This window comes from Entelurus aequoreus, linkage group LG25 (genome assembly GCF_033978785.1).
Source record: "Entelurus aequoreus isolate RoL-2023_Sb linkage group LG25, RoL_Eaeq_v1.1, whole genome shotgun sequence".
Lineage (NCBI taxonomy): Eukaryota > Metazoa > Chordata > Actinopteri > Syngnathiformes > Syngnathidae > Entelurus > Entelurus aequoreus.
Window position 1 is genome coordinate 20463467 of NC_084755.1, and position 23914 is coordinate 20487380.

The 23914-nt window shown below is 38.6% G+C and overlaps 1 protein-coding gene across 1 annotated transcript in view; it reads right to left on the minus strand.

Annotated features, from left to right (window-relative positions):
• Positions 1-3574: 3574 nt before the first annotated feature.
• LOC133642496 (uncharacterized) overlaps positions 3575-23914 on the minus strand; it is a 55653-nt gene continuing 35313 nt past the window's right edge. Inside the window, exons 6-14 of the mRNA XM_062036717.1 lie at positions 23007-23081; positions 21841-21900; positions 21588-21683; positions 17141-17281; positions 16987-17073; positions 11430-11478; positions 5073-5127; positions 4969-4998; positions 3575-4893 (exon numbers count right to left, since the gene is read on the minus strand). Coding sequence (XP_061892701.1) covers positions 4239-4893; positions 4969-4998; positions 5073-5127; positions 11430-11478; positions 16987-17073; positions 17141-17281; positions 21588-21683; positions 21841-21900; positions 23007-23081 — 1248 coding nt within the window. The 3' untranslated portion in view covers positions 3575-4238. The remainder of the gene's footprint in view (positions 4894-4968; positions 4999-5072; positions 5128-11429; positions 11479-16986; positions 17074-17140; positions 17282-21587; positions 21684-21840; positions 21901-23006; positions 23082-23914) is intronic.

The window sequence follows — 23914 nt, forward strand, 5'->3', positions numbered from 1 at the left end:
ACATAAGCAACATGCTTCGACGTAGCTAGTAAAGAGAGACAGAGACTCCAATGCCACTTCACCTCCACCACCACCATTTAAGGATGAACTCTGCCTCTGCTCATCATTCAGCACTGAAGGTACACACTCTGTCAATCAATGTTCCCTCTAATTGTTCATGTGTGAGCAAACGCAAAAAGTCCCTGAGCATTCAGTGGAGCCCATGTGAGCAACATCAGACGTGCACACTGTGGCTACACCAGCAGCACACCTGTCCCAAACCTGACTAAATAACAAGTTACATCTCCATCCATCCATCCATTTTCTACCGCTTGTCCCTTTCGGAGACGCTGGAGCCTATCTCAGCTGCATTTGGGCGGATGCCGGGGTACACCCTGGACAAGTCCCCACCTCATCGCAGGGCCAACACAGATAGACAGACAACATTCTCTTATTATTATAATCAAATGACAGCAGTCATTTACATTTCTAATATAAGTGTTTAGGCCCACTTACAATGACAATAACAAAAAATATTGTTTTTCATGAACTGTGTACTTGTATTGTTTGTCTGGGTGGAGGTCCTGCTTTGGAAATAATTTGTACCCCTTTCAGACATTGCATTTAGTTCCCATTAAAACATTCACATGTTGCACAATGAGATGTAAGCAGGGGATCATGTGTACATTCCTGCAACTTCCTGTTTGCAAAAAATATATTTTTATTAGTATTTATTTAATATACTAACACCATTTCATGATTAATATTTATAAATTAAGATTCCTAATAAATGACACTAGAATAAGCACACATTTGATTGGTAAATCATAGTGTAACGACCTGGAATGACACTTTATGTGTGGTGTTGGAGTTGTCCGATTTTTTGTGTGGCTGTAAACGCATCACTGGCTAAGTGCCATATGTGCATGTGTTGGCGCAAGTGAGAAAGAGCGAGCGGCTGCTGTTGATATAACCAAGTTGCTTTTGGTCTGGTTTGTACTGCAGAAAATGACCACTTTGGCTAGATATAATTTGTTTTACTAATGTTTTGGTGATGTGTTTATGGCCGACAATAAAGAGTTTTGCTCAGTAAAGTGATGGATGGAATTCATGTTTTGATTGATTGAGACTTTTATTAGTAGGTTGCACAGTGAAGTACATATTCCGTACAATTGACCACTAAATGGTAACACCCGAATAAGTTTTTCAACTTGTTTAAGTCGGGGTCCACTTAAATTGATTCATGATACAGATATATACTATCAGATATATACTATCATCATAATACAGTCATCACACAAGATAATCACATTGAATTATTTACATTTTTTACAATCAGGGGTGTGGAGGAGGGGGGGGGGTAGGATATGGACAGCAAGTAGTGGACATAGAGAGAGAGAGAGAGAGAGAGAGAGAGAGAGAGAGAGAGAGAGAGAGAGAGAGAGAGATCAGAAGGCATAAGAAAAAGTATCTGCATTTGATTGTTTACATTTGATTATTAGCAATCCGGGGAGGGTGTTAGTTTAGGGTTGTAGCTGCCTGGAGGTGAACTTTTATTGCGGTTTTGAAGGAGGATAGAGATGCCCTTTCTTTTATACCTGTTGGGAGCGCATTCCACATTGATGTGGCATAGAAAGAGAATGAGTTAAAGGCCTACTGAAACCTACTACTACCGACCACGCAGTCTGATAGTTTATACATCAATGATGAAATCTTAACATTGCAACACATGCCAATACGGCCGGGTTAACTTATAAAGTGACTTTTAAAACTTCCCGGGAAATATCCGGCTGAAACGTCGCGGTATGATGACGTATGCGCGTGACGAAGTCAGAGTAACGGAAGTTATGGTACCCGTAGAATCCTATACAAAAAGCTCTGTTTTCATTTCATAATTCCACAGTATTTTGGACATCTTTTGCAATTTGTTTAATGAACAATGAAGGCTGCAAAGAAGACAGTTGTAGGTGGGATCGGTGTATTAGCAGCGGACTACAGCAACACAACCAGGAGGACTTTGTTGGAGCGCTAGCCGCGCTAGCCGCGCTAGCCGCCGACCTCACCTTGACTTCCTACGTCTCCGGGCCGCCAAACGCATCGGGTGAAGTCCTTCGTCCCTCTGCCGATCGCTGGAACGCAGGTGAGCACGGGTGTTGATGAGTAGATGAGGGCTGGCTGGCGTAGGTGGAGAGCTAATGTTTTTAGCATAGCTCTGTGAGGTCCCGTTGCTAAGTTGCTAAGTTAGCTTCAATGGCGTCGTTAGCACAGCATTGTTAACCTTCGCCAGCCTGGAAAGCATTAACCGTGTATTTACATGTCCACGGTTTAATAGTATTGTTGATTTTCTATATATCCTTCCAGTCAGAGGTTTATTTTTTTGTTTCTATATGCAGTTAAAGCACGATGCTATCACGTTAGCTCGTAGCTAAAGCATTTCGCCGATGTATTGTCGTGGAGATAAAAGGCACTGAATGTCCATTTTGCGTTCTCGACTCTCATTTTCAAGAGGATATAGTATCCGAGGTGGTTTAACATACAAATCCGTGATCCACAATAAAAAAAGGAGAGTGTGGAATCCAATGAGCCAGCTTGTACCTAAGTTACGGTCAGAGCGAAAAAAGATACGTCCATCACTGCCTCTCAAGTCCTTCACGTAACGTTCCTCATCTACGAATCTTTCATCCTCGCTCAAATTAATGGGGTAATCATCACTTTCTCGGTCCGAATCTCTCTCACTCCATTGTAAACAATGGGGAATTGTGAGGAATACTAGCTCCTGTGACGTCACGCTACTTCCGGTACAGGCAAGGCTTTTTTTTTATCAGCGAGCAAAAGTTGCGAACTTTATCGTCAATTTTCTCTATTAAATCCTTTCAGCAAAAATATGGCAATATCGCGAAATGATCAAGTATGACACGGAATGGATCTGCTATTCCCGTTTAAATAAAAAAAATAATTTCAGTAGGCCTTTAAGACCTTTGTTAGTTCGGAATCTGGGTTTAATGTGGTTAGTGGAGCTCCCCCTGGTGTTGTGGTTATGGCGGTCATTTACGTTAAGGAAGTAGTTTGACATGTACTTCGGTATCAGGGAAGTGTAGTGGATTGTATAGACTATGCTCAGTGCAAGTTGTTTAACTCTGTCCTCCACCTTGAGCCAGCCCACTTTGGAGAAGTGGGTAGGAGTGAGGTGGGATCTGGGGTGGAGGTCTAGAAGTAACAGGACTAGCTTGTTCTGGGATGTTTGGAGTTTAGATTTGAGGGTTTTGGAGGTGCTAGGGTACCAGGAGGTGCATGTGTAATCAAAAAAGGGTTGAACGAGAGTTCCCGCCAGAATCCTCATGGTGCTTTTGTTGACCAGAGAGGAGATTCTGTAGAGAAATCTCGTTCGTTGGTTAACCTTTTTGATTACCTTGGTTGCCATTTTATCACAGGAAAGGTTAGCCTCTAGAATGGAACCTAGGTAGATGACCTCATCTTTCCTGGTGATAACAATGTCACCCACTTTTATAGTGAAGTCATTGACTTTCTTAAGGTTGATGTGGGATCCAAACAGGATGGATTCCGTTTTACCCAAGTGTATGGATAGCTTGTCAGCGAGCCAGGTGCAAGTTCTACAGAGCTCAGCACTGAGGATCAACATTGATTCAACGCCGTCAAAAAGTATGTTGTTTCAACGTTTTGTTTGATTTGCTCAACGTCAGGACCAAATTCAACAAGTTCTCAACGTTGTTTTAATTTCTTGTGTTGCTGGGATACAATTAAACAGATATACAGTACAGGCCAAAAGTTTGGACAAACCTTCTCATTTCAATGCGTTTTCTTTACTTTCGTGAGTATTTACATTGCAGATTGTTACTGAAGGCATCAAAACTATGACACCTGTGAAGTGAAAACCATTTCAGGTGACTACCTCTTGAAGCTCATTGAGAGAATGCCAAGAGTGTGCGAAAAGGTAATCAGAGCAAACGGTGGCTATTTTGAAGAAACTAGAATATAAAACATGTTTTCAGTTATTTCCCCTTTTTTTGTTAAGTACATAACTCCACATGTGTTCATTCATAGTTTTGATGCTTTCAGTGACATCTACAATGTAAATAGTCATGAAAATAAAGAAAACACATTGAATGAGAAGGTGTGTCCCCACATCTGCGGTCCCCTCCAAGGTTTCTCATTGTATCCCACTGGGTTGAGTTTTTCTTGCCCTGATGTGGGATCTGAGTGCAGCCCTTTGAGACACTTGTGATTTAGGGCTATATAAATCAACTTTGATTCATTGATTGATTGAAGCATTTCCACATATCATTGAGATAATCCAGCTCCTCCTGCAGATTTCGAGCCAGCAGTTGAACTCTGCCAGAAAGTCTGCTCTTGTTGGACTTCCTCAGCTTTTTATGTCCGCCCTTGTCTTTATAATACTGGTCCATTTCTGCAGCAAAGGCCTGCAGCAGCCTCTCAGAAGGCGTTGTACTTGCGTAAGAAGAAAGTCTCCCGTTGTGGATGTTATTCCTCACCGCCTGTGACCTGTGGGCCAGCGTCAGTGCGGCAGGCAGCACTCCTCCGGCGTGCTCCAACCTCCCCAGGTCGTGCCTTTGCAGCTCGTTCACTTCAGAAAGGATCAAACCCAGGCAGCGTTCGATATCGGCGACGCTCATCGCATAATCGCAGGCCAGCTTCTCAATTTTTTCTTGATCGTTAATCTCCTTGTTGGGTGTAGCGGCATGGACGCCCATGCCACCGGCCGCCCCCACCATTCCGACGCCGACAGCCGTTGCGATCAGCGAGACTCCCATGGTCACGGGCGCTAAGGCGATGCCCACCAATGCAGCTACTCCACCAACTGCCCCCGTGGTGCCTCCGGCAATGCCCATATTTTTCACCTTCTTCTCATCTTTGTCCAGGAGTTGTGAGATGGATCTGAACTCGGAAACATAGTACCCTAGACATCGACTTCGCCGTTTCATTAGAACATTGTAGAGATGAAGCGCTTGCCTTATATTCATGGCTCTCTGATTGAATGACCTGGAAGGAAAATAAACTACACTTGAATGATCATTTCCTGAGGTATTTATACCTTATTATTAACTTTTTTAAACCTTATTTCCTGCTTAATATCGAGTCCAAACACTGATGGGGTCTTGTGAGCAGCCTCTGTCAAAAGTCCAGCACAGTTATTGATTATTAAATGCAATATAGTTTAGTATGCAAAACCAACTTTTCTAACCAAATGGTACCTGCTTATGTGTATTTGGGATCTGCATAAGTCCTAAAAATGTTAAATCAAACCGTGGAGGCATTGCAGAGATAGTTTCACGCCAATCTGGCCTTCGTCCCTACTTCCTCCAAACAGTCCGTTTGAAATTGGTCAGTCCTGTGACGTTTTTCTGACGTGTGACGTCCGTGGATGTCTCTGTATATGGTAAAGGCTTACCCAAAGGTCTGTGTGAATCCGCCATTTTATTTATCCTTCAAGCATTTGTAGTAAAAACGAGGTACGACCAAGGTACGACGCAAAGACAGAAAACGCTGTGTTATTGTTTGTATTACACAAGTCAGGGCAGTATTCAAACCTCCGGTCTAATCTGAAGAAGTAAGACATCCTGGAAAACTTTTTTGTTTGTAGGCAATGTGCCTTTTAAAGGGGAACTGCACTTTTTGGGGAATTTTGACTATCGTTCACAATTATTACGAAGATGTATCTATTTTTTTTTTACGCATTCTAACTCGTAAATAAAAGTCTGCTTACAGCGGCGCCAATGGGAGGTCTTCCATTCCGCCCATAAAACCCAATAAAAAACATCTAAAAACCGCCAACAATACTCCATTTACATTTTGTGATTCGAATATTAACCAAGCATTAGTGATATTGTTAATAAGTGCTAACGCAGACAAACTATTCATAGCGGCGCCGTAATCAAAAGCTTCTGTGCTAATGTTGACATGATCGACTGATCAGCTGTTTCCTCGTTTCCTTGCTCGACAAACTTGATTCTAGATAATAAATCATGCCTCTCACCGGGATATTAGAAGACTGAGGACGTATTCCGACAAGTTGGTAAACTTTGACACCCAAGTTAGACCTGGAAATGGCACGAACGACTTGAAAGCTGAACCAGCTCAAGACCCAGGAAGTGATCTTGGACAGCAGGAGGAGAAAAACTACCATACAGCCCCTGTACATCAACGGGGGATGTGTGGAAAGAGTCTCATCCCTACGCTTCCTGGGAGTTCACCTGGATGAGGACCTGTCCTGGAGGACCAACACCACGGCCATCGTCAAGAGGGCACAGCAGAGGCTCTACTTCTTGAGAGTACTCAGGAATCTCCACCTGAGACAGGATCTGCTGGTGTCCTTCTACCGCTGTTCTGTGGAGAGCATCCTCACATACTGCATCTGCGTATGGTTCTGCAGCTGCATAGCAGCAGAGAGGAAAGCTCTCCAGAGGGTCGTCAACTCGGCCCAAAAAATCATCGGGTGCCCCCTCCCCTCCCTGGAAGAACTGTATAACTCCCGCTGCCTGAAGAAGGCAGCCAACATACTCAAGGACCCATCCCACCCCGGCAACAGCCACTTCGATCGGCTGCCTTCCGGCAGACGTTTCAGAACCATGCGAACCCGCACAAATAGACTCAGGAACAGTTTCTACCCCCGGGCCATAACTGCACTAAACGCAGCTAAATTGTAAAAAAAAACAAAAAACAAAAACTCCCTCACGTGCAACATGAGGAAGCCACCGGTCAATCACGATCCGGGACTGTGCAATCAGCGATTACATGCCAATTGGACAATATTTATCATATTTATTCACACAATTAATCCACAATAAAAAGCCTGCACAGCATAGGACGGGGGTCGGCAACCCGCGGCTCTAGAGCCGCATGCGGCTCTTTATCGCCGCCCTAGTGGCTCTCTGGAAATTTTTCAAAAATGTATGAAGAATGGAAAAAGATGAGGGGAAAAAAATCTATTTTTTTGTTTTAGAATGTTTTCTGTAGGAGGACAAACATGACACAAACCTCGCTAATTGTTATAAATCACACTGTTTATATTAAACATGCTTCACTGATTCGAGTATTTGGCGAGCGCCGTTTTGTCCTACTTATTTTGGCGGTCCTTGAACTCACCGTATAGTTTGTTTACATGTATAACTTTCTCCAACTTTCTAGGACGTGTTTTATGCCACTTTTTCTGTCTCATTTTGTCCACCACACTTTTAACGTTGTGCATGAGTGCACAAAGGTGAGTTTTGTTGATGTTATTGACTTGTGTGGAGTGCTAATCAGACATATTTGGTCACTGCATGACTGCAAGCTAATCGATGCTAACATGCTATTTAGGCTAGCGATGTGTACATATTGCATCATTATGCCTCATTTGTAGCTATATTTGAGGTCATTTAGTTTCCTTTAAGTCCTCTTAATTACATTTATATCTCATGACACATGTAATATGGCTTTTAATTTTTTGCGGCTCCAGACAGATTTGTTTTTGTATTTTTGGTCCAATATGGCTCTTTCAACATTTTGGGTTGCCGACCCCTGGCATAGGAGGTAGGAAATGCTGACTCCCACCCCTTTAGCACACTGGGATTTAGCATTACTCCTCTCTAGTCACTTTATACTTTTTACTGTCTCGTTTTCTTTTACATTGCCTCCTAGAGTGGTCTTAGGCCACATTGTATATTGCATATTGTGTATATTGTGTTGTTTTTGTATATTGTGTGGTTTCTTCTTTTTAAAAAAATGCAAAGCACCTCAGGGAAGCAATTTAAATTTCGTTGGACCTGTACCTGTACATGCACAATGACAATAAAGATCATTAATTCATTCAAAAGAGGATTATGAGTCATTCTTCACCTAAATGGGAATATATCAATCAATCAATCAATCAATGTTTATTTATATAGCCTTAAATCACAAGTGTCTCAAAGGGCTGCACAAGCCACAAAGACATCCTCGGTACAGAGCCCACATAAGGTGAACATCCTAGCAGTCGGCATCCCAATGACAGCAGACCTTGTACAGTAAGTGATGTTTTATTATGTCTGTTGGCTCTCATGAATTCTGCAGCGAGTAATAATCAGGGATGTTGTTAAAAAAAAAAAGCAAACGTGTGTAATGATTTTTTTAAATGAATGCATTGTTAATGTTTAAAATGATCAAAATACGTAAATATTAAATGTCATTATAAATATGCCTGTTACTACATTACATACTGTATATACTTACATCATGTATATAAAACCTTAATGGAGGTGTTTGGATGTTTTTAAGGGCTTTATAGGCAGAATAGAGCAGCTCCCATTGGCTCCATTGTAAGCAGACTTTTGATCGCATTTATTTAATATTTAGAACGCATTAAAAAAACACATCCGTCATCATGTCCTTCATAATGATAGTGAACGATAGGCCAAATTCCCCTATAAGAGGTCGCCCTGAGTGTGTGCAAAGAAAAGCATTGCTTCAATCACAGACCTTTACAAAATGAGGGATTTTCCAAAAAACTACTTGGCTCGGTGACAACTATTAATGGCAACGAAGGAGACAATGAAACGGTAAGGAATAACAGTAGGTTAGAAATGTGTTAAAGATACTTTCGATGTTAGCTCGGTTTGCTGTGTAGCTAGCTTAGCTCTATAATGTAAAACAACAGCGTCACCGTCCTCGGCAAAATAAAGAATGATTTTCCTAAAAACTACTTTTAATTGGATCAGTGCCTATTGTGTTTGGCAGAGGATGCGTAAGTTATATAATCCGTTATTAGGTTCGCGGTTTGGGTTCACAACTTGAAGCAGCCGTGCAGCGGCGTTGTTTACAAGATATACCGGTACATGTGTATTTTGATATTTTGTCAAAATACGCATGTGTACGTCCAGGACCTAGCATTAGAAAGTTACAGACTTGGAAGAAGTTTAACTTTAGTCAGCGTATAGTTCCAGACTTGTACTGTAGCAAAGCTTCATTAGTCACTTTCGTCTGCCCGCATGACCTCCTTCCTGAGTCCTGGCAACAATTTACAATATGTCTTGCTACATCATCTGGGATGTTGTGTTGTGGTGAAAGTCACTCAAAACAGTTGGCTGGTGCCGGTCACCGATGTCCATAGTGAACAAGAAAAGCAAGAAAGCTAAAAATGACAAAACATGGTTATGCGAAGGCTTACTGGGCGTGAGGGGGCGTGGTGAGGAGGGGTTCATTTGCATCTAAAAACTTCGCCTCTCAAAACGCACTGTATTAAAAGGGGGAAAAACCTTGGTTTGAAAATGGGTCTATAAAACAAAATCTATATACATTTTTTCACCAAAGAAACACCATTATATGTTATGTAGACCACAATGAAGTGTTTTGAATGTACAAAACCCAAATCCGTTGAAGTTGGCACGTTGTGTAAATCGTAAATAAAAACAGAATACAATGATTTGCAAATTCTTTTCAACCTATATTCCATTGAATAGACTGCAAAGACAAGATACTTAACGTTCGAACTGGAAAACTGTTATTTTTTGCAAATATTAGCTCATTTGATGCATGCAACATGTTTCAAAAAAGCTGGCACAAGTAGCAAAAAAGACTGAGAAAGTTGAGGAATGCTCATCAAACACTTATTTGGAACATCCCACAGGTAAACAGGCTAACTAGGAACAGGTGGGTGCCATGATTGGGTATAAAAGTAGCTTCCATGAAATGCTCAGTCATTCACAAACAAGGATGGGGTGAGGGTCACCACTTTGTGAACAATTGCGTGAGCAAATTGTCCAACAGTTTAAGAACAACATTTCTCAATGAGCTATTGCAAGGAATTGGGGTATTTCACCATCTGTGGTCCGTAATATCATCAAAAGGTTCAGAGAATCTGGAGAAATCACTGCATGTAAGCGATGATATTACGGACCTTCGATCCCTCAGGCGGTACTGCATCAAAAAGTGACATCAGTGTGTAAAGGATATCACCACATGGGCTCAAGAACACTTCAGAAAACCACTGTCAGTAACTACAGTTCGTCGCTACATTTGTACGTGACCCCGGACTGTTGAACAACTTAAGCTGTATATCAAGCAAGAATGGGAAAGAATTCCACCCAAAATTCCCCCCAAAATTGGTCTCTTCAGTTCCCAAACGTTTACTGACTGTTGTTAAAAGGAAAGGCCATGTAACACAGTGGTAAAAATGCCCCTCTGCCAACTTTTTTGCAATGTGCTGCTGCCAATAAATTTTAAGTTAATGATTATTTCCAAAAAAAAATTAAGTTTCTCGGTTTGGACATTAAATATTTTGAATTGAATATAGGTTGAGAAGGATTTGAAAATCATTGTACTTTGTTTTTATTTACGATTTACACAACGTGCCAACGTCACTGTTTTTTTTTAGAAAAAAATCATTATATGACCCCTTTATTATGGAGCCAGAACACTGCCAATAAGTTTTGATATTGAAAGAAAATATATATAGTACAAAATGTTGTATTGACAATGAAAATAGTATTTTGAATGAAAACTGACATATATTTTTTGTGAATCTTTTTCCTATTATGATTAGGGCTGTTAAAGTTAACTCATTAATGCGATTAATCACAAAAACTATCGCATTAATCATGTATAAACGCAGATTAATCATGCAGTATATTTTGGCATTAGCAATTTTTATTTGACTTTTCCCCCCTTTTTTAATCAAAGTAAAACTGAAAAAAGCTACCACTGTTATTTTTACAGTAAAAATCTGGAAAATAAGCTGCCAGTTGTGTTTTTGTTTTTACAGTGCAATTACGTAAATTAAAAAAACGGTACCACGTTTATTAACATTAAAATTATAGCGACTAAGCTGACAGTTATTTTTTTAACCGTAATATGTACTGACATTTTTTTTTTACAGTGTACATAAAATAGGTATTTTTTAAACTAGTAAATGATGTGTAAAACATTTAGAAAGTGTTCCTGTATGACATTTTGACAATAAAATTGCATTTGTTTAAAAATATTGTTGTCTTTTTTAAAGTTAAATTTAATTTTGCGCACAAGTCATTTTTTGTGATCTATCAAAATGCAAAAGTGTGATTAATCTGATTCAGAAATGTAATCGTTTGACAGCACTAATTATTCCCACACTGATGGAGTCATGTAAGCAGCGTCTGTCAAAAGTCCAGCACAATTATCGATTATTAGATGCAATGAAGTTTTATTACGGAGCCAGAACACTGCCAGTAAGCTTTGATATTAAAATAAAAAATACATATATTATAGAAAAAGTTGTACTGGCACTGAAACAAGTATGGTAAAATAAAACAGACATGTTAAAAATACTTTTTGTGAATCTTTTTCGTATTATGATTAGGGCTTTTAAAGTTAACTCATTAATTAATGCGATTAATCACAAAAATTATTGCATTAATCATGTATAAATGCAGATTAATCGTGCAGTATATTTTGGCATTATCAATGTTACGTCGTATACATACTTGACTCTTGTCTCATCCATTTCAACATTTCCTGTATTTCCTGGACATCCTGTGAAGACATAAAACATGACTTTTTCATGTGAATTATGGATTAAGTTGTACAAAACCCAAAATCAGTGAAGTTGGCACGTTGTGTAAATCGTACATAAAAACAGAATACAATGATTTGCAAATCCTTTTCAACCTACATTCAATTGAATAGACTGCAAAGACAAGATATTTAAGGTTCGAACTGGAAAACTGTGTTATTTTTAGCAAATATTAGCTCATTTGGAATTTGATGCCTGCAACATGTTTCACAAAAGCTGGCACAATTGGCAAAAAAAGACTGAGAAAGTTGAGGAACGCTCATCAAACATGTATTTGGAACATCCCACATGTGAACAGGCTAATTAGAAACAGGTGGGTGCCATGATTGGGTATAAAAGCAGCTTCCATGAAATGCTCAGTCATTCACAAACAAGGATAGGACGAGGGTCACCACTTTGTGAACAAATATGTGAGCAATTTGTTTAAGAACAACATTTCTCAACCAGCTATTGCAAGGAATTTAGGGATTTCACCATCTACGGGCCGTAATATCATCAAAAAGTTCAGAGAATCTGAAGAAATCAATGCATGTAAGCAGCAATGCTGAAAACCAACATTGAATGCCTGTGATCCTTGATCCCTCAGGCGGAACTGCATCAAAAACCGACATCAGTGTGTAAAGAATATCACCACCTGGGCTCAGGAACACTTCAGAAAACCACTGTCGGTAACTACAGTTCCTCGCTACATCAGTAAGTGCAAGTTAAAACTCTACTATGCAAACCGAAAGCCATTTATCAACAACACCCAGAAACGCCACCGGCTTCGCTGGGCCCGAGCTCATCTAAGATGAACTGATGCAAAGTGGAAAAATGTTCTGTGGTCTGACGAGCCCACATTTCAAATTATTGTTGGAAACTGTGGACGTTGTGTCCTCCGGAACAAAGAGGAAAAGAACCATCTGGATTGTTTTTGGCACAAAGTTCAAAAGCCAGTATCTGTAATGGTATGGGGGTGTAAGTTACCCAAGGCATGAGTAACTTATCATGAACGCCCCTGCTTATTTCAGCAAGACAATGCCAAGCCATGTGTTACAACAGCGTAGCTTCATAGTAAAAGAGTGCGGGTACTAGACTGGCCTGCCTGTAATCCAGACCTGTCTCCCATTGAAAATGTGTGGCGCAATATGAAGCCTAAAATACCACAACAACTGTTGTGTTGAACAACTCAAGCTGTACATCAAGCAAGAATGGGAAATAATTCCACCTGAGAAGCTTCAAAAATTGGTCTCCTCAGTTCCCAAACGTTTACTGAGTGTTGTTAAAAGGAATGGCCATGTAAAAACAGTGGTAAAAATGCCCCTGTGCCAACTTTTTTGCAATGTGTTGCTGCCATTAAATTCTAAGTTAATGATTATTTGCAAAAAAAAATTAAGTTTCTCAGTTCGAACATTAAACATCTTGTCTTATCTTGTCGCTATATAATAAAACTAACTGTAGAATTATCAATAATGGATACATCTCTGGGACAATACCTCTATTAAGAGGTCTAAAACAAGGGTGCCCTTTGTCTCCATACTTATTTATTATTGCTATGGAAATATTGGCGATTAAAGTTAGATTGAATAAAAATATTGTAGGGCTCAGTAATAATAATATTGAAAGTAAAATAACAATGTATGCAGACGATACAAGCTTCTTTATAAGTCCCAATCCTCATTGTTTGCGAAACCTTCTTGATCTTTTGGACATATTTTCACAGCAATCTGGGCTTAAGCTAAATTATGATAAATGTAAAATATTAAGGATCGGAAATCTAAAGGGAACATCCTTTCGAATGGAATGCAAAGTGCCTGTTTTGTGGACAGATGGACCAGTTAACATACTTGGTGTTGTTGTCTCAGAGAATCTGGAAGATCTAGGCTCAGTAAATTATGATAATCGACTAAGAAAGCTGGACAAAATTATGCAATTATGGAAAGGGAAATCCTTAACCTTGTATGGTAAAATATATATTGTCAACTCGTTAATTATTCCTCAATGTATTTATTTGTTTTTGTCATTACCAGCTCCATCACAAAACTTTTTTAAGATTTATGAGCGGAGGGTCTTTGATTTTGTCTGGGACGGCAAACCAGAAAGGATTAAAAGAAAGGTTTTGTACAATGAATATGAATATGGGGGCCTGAAACTTCTCAATCTTGAAGATATGTGTCTGTCTTTAAAAGCATCAATTGTTCCAAAGATGTATTTAAACACTGAGTGGTACACAAGTGTCCTGTTGGACAAAAACATGTATTGTATCAAAAGAAATTGTATCCTTTTTTACAAGTGATCCCCTCCCATTTTTCTTATGTAGAGAGTCTGCTGGGAAACAATCCACTCATGGTGGTGTTTTCAATTTTATGTACCAGAAAAAAGAGATGATATTTTGCAGCAGATAATATGGATGAACTCTAATATTGTAATAGATGGAAAGCCTTTCTTTTGGAAAAATATGCTTGAAAGAGGAATTATTTTTGTCAATGACATTATCAATGAGAATGGTAAAATTATGAAATATGATGAATTTACAACTATGTATGGTGATGTTTGTTCAAGCTTTTCATTTAATCAACTAACTGGAGTCATTGGGAAGAGATGGAAACAAATTAATTATGGAACTACTAAATTATTAGTTTGTAAACCCTTAATAAGAAATTCTAGTTGGCAAAAAGGAACTAAAATAAATAGAAAAATATATAAGTTTTATTTAATAAAGAAATCTTTGAAGGCTGCCTCATACAACACATATGGAAAATGGGAGGACTTTTTTGATTGCCCGTTGCCGTGGGATGCAATATTCAAATTAATCTACAAAACCACTATCGATGTGCAAAATCGTTATTTTCAAATTAAAATTATTTATAACTTCCTACCCACGGGAAAAATTTTAAAAATATGGAATATGACAGAGTCAGATGATTGCCGATTTTGTTGTCAGGAGCCTGAATCCACCCTGCATTTGTTTTGGTATTGTCATATTGTGTCTTCGTTTTGGGTGGAAGTTGAAAAAATGTGTTTAAGGATTGGTTTGTTTATGAAGCTTGATGTGGTTTCTGTTATTTTAGGAGAGTTCATTGACAGTCATGATTTAGTCAATTTAATAATAGTACTCGGTTAAAGGTTTATTTTTAAGGCCAAAAACAGATATTCACTTAGTATTTCTTTCTTTAAAACATTTATTCAGTATTTTTTAACTTTAGAAAATTATATGGTTGAAAACGATAATGATGCCAAAAAACATAAAAAAAAGATGGGAAGTCCTCAAAGGCTTATTTTGAAAATGGAATTGTGTTTATATATCAATCAATCAATCAATCAATGTTTATTTATATAGCCCTAAATCACAAGTGTCTCAAAGGGCTGTACAAGCCACAACGACATCCTCGGTACAGAGCCCATATATGATATGCAATCTGTTGTTGTATTTTAAGTGTACATAAATGAAGGTATGTGTTGCTGAATCCGACTTGGATGTGATCTGGACTGTACATGGGTGCTTAATTTGAAAATGTATTTTTGTTTGTGGATTGTATGCAACCTGTTGTGTTCCCTGGTTTTTGGTGTACATGGGTGAAGGTGTGTGTTGCTGAGCCCAATCTGGACGTAATCTGAACTGGACCTGGTTTTAAGAACCCTTTTGAACAATCTGATTTCATTGACAACCCGGTCTGGTGAAGTTAAGGTCCTTTGTTTGTTTTGTTTGAAAGTAAAGCAATATAAAAACAATTACATAAAAAATAATAATTAATAATGAAAATGTTAGTGGACCAGCACCACACACAATCATGTGTGCTCTAAAGACTGTATCCCTTGCAGACTGTATTATTCTATATTGTAGGAACCAGAAGTTTTTGTTTTTTTTAATAACAGAAAGAGACAGCCCCTTTTGTGTAAATGAGTGTGGATGAGTGGGAATGGGGGAGGGAGGGTTTTCTTGGGTTGATGCACTAATGGTAAGTGTATCTTTTTTCTTTTTTTTGTTGTTTAAAATAAAATTATAAAAAAAAAAAAAATAAAAAAAAATACATCTTGTCTTTGTAGTCTTTTTAATTGAATATAAGTTAATAAAGGATTTGCAAATCACTGTATTCTGTTTTTATTTATGAATTACACAACGTGCCAACTTCACTGGTTTTGGGTTTTGTAGATTCAACTGGAGGTTTATCAATTTAAAGGGGCCTCTGCTAAAAGACACGGCAAAAACTATCATAAAACTTGACAATGGAAATAAAATTCACTCCGTGGCATGAGCGGCAAAAACAGGACTGCTTTTTATGGTCACATGATTGGTGTGGTCGTCTGTTGCTAGGCAGAATTTGTAGGGCAGAAACACGACTGGACAGAGTCTGATAATTTGAAGTAAGGAAACGGTTAGAATTGTATGAATTATTAAGTGATTTGTAATAAATATAAAGTACATAATCGACCAATTAAAGTACAGTTATAGGGACACTGTAATTAGTATAGCGCATGGGTGTCAAACTCTGGCCCGCGGGCCAAATTTGGCCCACCGTGTAATTTCACTTGGCCCAAGAGGCGATATCAAATTAACACTAGAGCTGGCCCGCCGATTATATACAGCGACGGTGCCGCGGTACACCGCTAATTCTCATACTTGCCGAACCTCCCGGGAGACTCCCAAATTTCAGTGCCCCTCCCGAGAATTGTAACGTCCCCTTTTCGTCCAGTCCAACGAGTGCCGGCCCAGTCACATAATATGAGCGGCTTTGGCCCGCACACAGAAGTGAATGCAACGCATACTTGATCTTCAGGTTACACTGAAACTTTAACATTGTTAGAAATATACGCCACACTGTGAATCCACACCAAACAAGAATGACAAACACATTTTGGGAGAACATCCGCACAGTAACACAACATAAACACAACAGAACAAATACCCAGAACCCTTTGCAGCACTAACTCTTCCAGGACGCTACAAGGGGTTTGGAGGTAGCAGGGGTGTATATTGTAGCGTCCCGGAAGAGTTAGTGCTTCAGCTCAAAGCCTGAGCCCCGACATTAATGAACTAGCATCCAAGAAAAGATGGCAGGTATCTGGCTTGGGCACATTAGATTAGATCAGTGTATTGCAAACTGAGCCGTTTAAAGTCCTGAATGGTTGGTTTATTCATTGTTATTTTATTTTCAAATTTATTAGCCTGTGGAAAAAGTCAATGTTGATATTTACCTCAGAAGGCTGCAAATAGAAAAGAGGCATTCAATTTTTATTTAAATTGTATTTGATATGCCATTGATATTTTATTATTATTATTTGAAACTCGATTTTGCATGTCACTATAAAGTTATATAAGCCTTGCTTGTTCAATATTCAATGCAAAACTTGTTTGAGTCCCTATTAAAAGGTTAATTTGTTCAACCTTGGCCCGCGGCTTTGTTCAGTTTTAAAGTTTGGCCCACTCTGTATTTGAGTTTGACACCCCTGGTATAGAGTATGTGCGGTAAATAGGAATGTCCCCTTACCTCTTTCTCTTCAATGATTTCATAATATTGTTGACAAGAGTCTATTTGGTTGTACACTCCTTTCGAAGTTGGTGATGTCTCCTGTGCCTGAAATGAATAATAAATCAAAGTATCAGAGGTTTGTGTGTCTGTGTGTGTGCATGTATGTATGTACCGGCTTTCTCACTGTGACATCATCTTCTGGTGGTAGAATGGCCAGGTACTGAGCGTCCTCTATTTCCATGTACAGCGGCTCCACTGGTGGCGTTATGGATGGGCGCGGCAGCGGACCATAAATCTGCGGGCGTGGTTTAGCCTGGGGAAGACAAAAAAAAAAGTGTCACATGCAAAAGGTATTAGTACTGGAAAAACAATTTCCGCAGAAATTGCGCATGAATGCTGAAAAGCCAGGTAGCATGCGAGCTAGATAGCGTCAGGTAACAAAAAATAATACTCAAATGTTTACCTGCAGAATGAGCTACAAAAGCTGGCATGAAGCTAGCATGCGGCCAAGCACCAAAATTAGATAGAAATATCTAAAAAAGCTAACATGCTAATGTCAGCATGCTAACATCTGCATGCGCCAAGTACTAAAATATATGACTTTGAGGTGTGAACCCGCGGCAATAGCCAAAAAAAAAAGCTGACATGCTAACATTAGCCTGCTAAGAGTAAATGTGTCAAATGCTAAAATAAATTATTCTGAGGTGTATATCTGTAAAAATGGCTTAAAAAGTTGGCATGCTAACCTCAACATGCCAACAATTAGCATTTGTCAGTTACTAAAGCACATGACTTTATTACCTGCAAAAATTGCTTAAAATGATAGCATGGTCGTGTTAGCATGACTAACATTAGCATAGAGCATTTTGACTTTGGAACGGTCTGAAAGGAAATTTGGAAAATTTTCCTTTCATTTCAATTAAGAAAAACTATCCCAGAAAACATGGAATTCCTAGAATTTAGGGAGTTTTAAAGACAAAATATTAAAAGTAAAAAAATAAATACAATTATAATAATAATGCAGCTGGGATAGGCTCCAGCAACCCCACGACCCCAAGAGGGACAAGCGGTAGAAAATAAATGGATGAATAAAAATATTTTAATGTAAAAATTGATAGCACACGTGTCGTGAATGAGCCGAACATAGTGAAATGGTTTGAGTTGGATGAAAAATGCGGGGAAAAAAAGTGACAAAAATAGGGCAGAATAAAAATCAGCATTGACACTAAAATCATGCTTTTGAAATTGTGGTATTTACAATTAACTTAATTAATATTAATATTGTCAGAAACTTCTGATTCTGGATGAATCAGAAGAATTATTTGAAGGTCGCCCCTCATGACGAAAATTATTCACTCTTTTTTGTTTATGTAAAAACTATTTTTATAGATTTTTTCAATCAAATTTGAATTTCATTTGACGCATGTTTTGTACTAAAACAAATTATTAAGGAAGGAAGTGTTCAACAATTTGTTTATTTAGTGCAAAATAACCAATTTAACATAATTAAAACATAAATTTGCAAAACTTGGCTCTGCGATGAGGTGGCGACTTGTCCAGGGTGTACGCCGCCTTCCGCCCGATTGTAGCTGAGATAGGCTCCAGCGGCCCCCGCGACCCCAAAGGGAATAAGAGGTAGAAAATGGATGGATGGATGGATTTGCAAAACTTCCTGAAACAACTTCAACTAGGTATTGGAGCCAGTACCTCTGCCTCACTAACACAGCACGTCACAGGAGACTATATATCAGTGACGGAGCAGGAAGCGGCTAGGAACATGTTTGCAGTAAAAATTCACATGAAGCACCTTGTCTTTCATTATTTGGCATTCTACATGCGCTTCAAAACGGATTGTGGGGTCCTGTATATTCTCATGCTTTTTATTATCATACGGACAATATATCAACGTGAAGATTGTGCTCTATTCTGTGCATTAACTATAAACCTTCTACTATAGTCACTTTAAATTGAAATGATTTTAAAAGCTTGCTAATGGAGGCAAAATAAATACAGGATAATAATTATTATTTTAGTAGTATTCGTCATAGTTTACTTACTTACTTAAACTCTGTTAAAATATTCTATTAAAACAAAAAAAAAGAGTAATAATAAAAAGACAAATATTCATAATAACAATACTGTAAATTTCAGATATAGAAACAAATAGTTCAGAATAAAAACGATATATTAAGATTTGTTTTTTCATATCCAAAAAGGAGGGGGAAGAGTTAAAACTTTTTATCTGTTAAATTTGTCCCAATAACTTGTTTTTCACTGTACCACAAAAATAACAATAAAATAAATATTGTATGGGACAATACAATTAAATGTACTACAAACAACCACAGTAGTATTATGAAGTAATGTAATAATAAAGTACCTTAGAGAGTGGACTTCTACAGTATCTTCTTTGAGCTGCATCTCCATCAAACACACCATCAGCAGCTTTTCCAATATTTTCATGGACAAATGTCAGCTGTTTAGATATTATTTATACGTTCTTGGCGGTCGATATAGACTCATTCTGCTTCAGTATGGTGCAAAATAGCCGTGATACCCTCCAATTTCTTCACTACATTTGTGACATGTTTTTGATGATTTCTTTCTAGAATTCAATGACTATCATCCACTTCTTTACCTCAGCACTCTTCTTCACACTCACCTTCTTCCAAAGTTATGTTCATTTCCAGCCAGTGTTAATTTTGTTGACTAAAAATGTTCGCATTAGTTACCGTCAACGGTGTAAATGTTTGACAGCAGTTTTCAATTTAGTTTCAGTCAGAGTCTTTTGATGAAAATATATATAAATAAATATATTTCAGTCTTTTAAACTGATTTAGTTTTAGTCGACTAAATTCCTCAATATTTTAATCGACCAAAATTACAGTAATCTGCATCGACTAAAATATAAAGTATAAAATATAACACGTCTTTGAAGTTGTCTTTAAACCACTTTTATTAAAGGCCTACTGAAACCCACTACTACCGACCACGCAGTCTGATAGTTTATATATCAATGATGAAATCTTAACATTGCAACACATGCCAATACGGCCGGGTTAACTTATAAAGTTGAAAACGTCTATGTATGATGACGTATGCGCGTGACGTCAATGGTTGATACGGAAGTATTCGGACCCATTGAATCCAATACAAAACGCTCTGTTTTCATCCCAAAATTTCACAGTATTCTGGACATCTGTGTTGGTGAATCTTTTGCAATTTGTTTAATGAACAATGGAGACTGCAAAGAAGAAAGTTGTAGGTGCGATCGGTGTATTAGCGGCGGACTACAGCAACACAACCAGGAGGACTTTGAGGTGGATAGCAGACGCGCTACCGTGAGTACAGCTTTGGCTTCCAAAAATTTTTGATCGCTTGCCCGTACGTGCGTGTCGCTATGTGCATGTCACGTACGTATTTTGGGGAAATAAATGTTTCTTGCCGACTCTGATGGTGGCCGGGGTGTCGTCGAAAGCTACAACGCCCGCCGCTGCCGCCGTCCCGTAGCTAAGTTAGCTCCAATGGCGTCGTTAGCAACAACATTGTTAAGCTTCGCCAAGCTGGAAATTATTAACCGTGTATTTACATGTCCATGGTTTAATAGTATTGTTGATCTTCTGTCTATCCTTCCAGTCAGGGGTTTATTTATTTTGTTTCTATCTGCATTTGAGCCCGATGCTATCATGTTAGCTCAGTAGCTAAAGAGCTTCGCCGATGTATTTTCGTGGAGATAAAAGTCACTGTGAATGTCCATTTCGCGTTCTCGACTCTCATTTTCAAGAGGATATAGTATCCGAGGTGGTTTAAAATACAAATCCGTGTTCCACAATAGAAAAAGGAGAAAGTGTGGAATCCAATGAACACTTGTACCTAAGTTACGGTCAGAGCGAAAAAAGATACGTCCTGCACTGCACTGTAGTCCTTCACTCTCACTTTCCTCATCCACAAATCTTTCATCCTCGCTCAAATTAATGGGGTAATCGTCGCTTTCTCGGTCCGAATCTCTCTCGCTGCATTGTAAACAATGGGAAAATGTAAGGAGTCCTTCCTCCGGTGACGTCACGCTACTTCCGGTATAGGCAAGGCTTTTTTTTGCGACCTTTATCGTCGTTGTTCTCTTCTAAATCCTTTCAGCAAAAATATGGCAATATGGCAAAATGATCAAGTATGACACATAGAATGGATCTGCTATCCCCGTTTAAATAAAAAAAAAAATCATTTCAGTAGGCCTTTAAGGTTATTGCAGAGCATCTCAAAAAACAAATCCACAACAAGGCCTGTCGTTGGCGATAACTAAGACAAACATTTTTAGTCAACAAAATTAACACTGTCTCGAGCTAATGCTAGCAAGTATGACCAGATGCAAAACAATTAGCCCAGAGACAGCTTTATCTCAAAACACTCTTAAGTTGAGGTACCACTATATATGTAATTGCTATATATATATATATATATATATATATATATATATATATATATATATATACTCATTATTTCCGATGTGATACTGATATTGGAGACTTGGGTGTTGGCCGGCACCAATATTAATCCCATACGATATCAGCACGAACCATAGTACGCTACATACTTTATTGCTGATTTTAGGACATACATACCGGTAACGCCCTTGTGCTCAAAGGAGCCCCTTCTGAGAGAGACAGTCTTGGTCGAAAAATGTGAGGCTGTTTTGCAGGTCCGTCAGTTTCAGAATCCTGAAATTCAACAACAACAACAACAAAATCATGTTATGCAGCGTTCATGTACATTCCAACTGCTGTGTCAGGGTGACAATGCAGACACGTGTTTATCATCATGTAGATGTCAGGTGAACAATAGCTGTCACGTCTGAGGAGGTAAGGTTCCACTCACGATGGCTGGTAAGGACGCTTGCCTGTGTGTGGCTCTAGGGTGATGAGGTTTATCTGTAATCTGACAGAATAACACAATTTGTGTCCTGAAGGGATTATCATTCTGTTCACAAATGGGATGGTGTCTTAGTTACATACAGTGGGTACTGAAAGTATTCACGCCAATTTAAATTGTTCACGCTTTGTGTCATTGCAGTCATTTGCTAAAATCAAAAAAGTTAATTTTATTTCTCATGAATGTACACTCAGCACCCCCTCTTGACAGATTTTTTTTGTTTTATTATGAATAAAAAACTGAAAAATTACATGTACATAAGTATTAATTGCCTTTGCGCAATACTTTGTTGATGCACCTCAAAATTCTACACACAATACCCCATATTGACAATGTTAATGCAAAAGCTGTATCAAAACATTTTCCTCTGTGGAGAGAGGAGAACCTTCCAGAAGGACAACCATCTCTGCAGTAAACCACCAATCAGGCCTGTATGGTAGAGTGGCCAGACGGAAGCCATTCCTTAGTAAAATAACATTTCCCAACATGCACCTGAAAGACTCTCAAACCGTGAGAAACAAAATTCTCTGGTCTGATGAGACAAAGATTGAACTTTTTGTCATGAATGCTAGGCCAATACCATTCCTACAGTGAAGCATGGTGGTGGCAGCATTATGCTGCAGGGATGGTTTTCAGCGGCAGAAACTGGGAGACCAGTCAGGATAGAGGGAAAGATGAATGCAGCAATGTACAGAAACATCCTGGATGAAAACCAACGCTTCTCATCCAACCTGATGGATCTTGAGTGGTGCTGCAAAGAGGAATGGGTGAAACTGCCCAAAGATAGGTGTGCCAGGCTTGTGGCATCGTATTCAAAAAGACTTGAGGCTGTAATTGCTGCCAAGGTACATCAACAAAGTATTGGGGCAAAGGCTGTGAATACTTATGTACGTGTGATTTTTTATTTTTTTATTTTTAATAAATTAGCAAAAATGTCAGTTTCTTTCTGTCAAGATGGGGTGCTGAGTGTTCATTAATAAGAAATAAAATGTACTTTTTTGATTTTAGCAAATGTCTGCAATGAAACAAAGAGTGAAACATTTAATGGGGTCTGGATGCTTTCAGTACCCGCTGTATACTATCATTCATATTATAACACAGTCAGTTCATACCTCCGATTTCTGGTTGTAATAAAAGTCTGGAGCCGGAGGTCTGGGTGGAGGAGTCGGCTGTTTCTTGGCAGCAGGCTGGAGGAAACGGTGATTATTTAAAGACGGTTGGTGTGTTTCAGGCTGCGTTCACACATGTGGTTTGGTACTAATGACCTGACCAAACTGGAACGGTTCACAAAACGCACGGTTTGGATTGTGACACGGTTTTCGGTTGTTCTTTTTAACACCCCAGAATACTATATATATCCCAACAATCCACCATTACCTTTATCAGTTGTGGTTCTTACAAACATATCTTATAAAATAAAATGTATAATAATAGATGGTAAAATAAACTGGAAATCTCATATGAAAAAATATACAACATAAGGTTGCAAGAAATTCGTCAACAATGAATAAAGCAATTACTTATTCTCAGGTGTAACCATATCTAATTTATTATGTGGATACATGGGGAAATAAGTAGTGGTGGCATGATATCCCTTTTTCACTTCCGATGTGATACTGATATTGGAGATTTGGGTGTTGGCCGACACCAACATTAATCCCATACAATATCAGCATGAACCATAGTATGCTACATACTTTTATTTTGTAGTGTGGAATGTTACAAAAATGTTTATCAAGTGAAATTAGTCAAACAGAGACTAACCTTAAAGGGGTCATTTTATGATTTTGTTTTCTACATTCAAAATACTTAATTGTGGTCTACATAACATGTAATGATGGTTCTTTGGTCAACATTTTGCATAGATTGTTTAACAGACCATCTTCAAGCCGCTTTCTGACCGTCTCTTTATGATGCGCCGTTTTGTGGGCGGTCTTATTTATGTGCCTCCACTTCGACTGCATCTTCTCCCCGTCAGCCATGTTGTGGTTTTTAGCGCTTCCATTGCGAGTCTACTGAC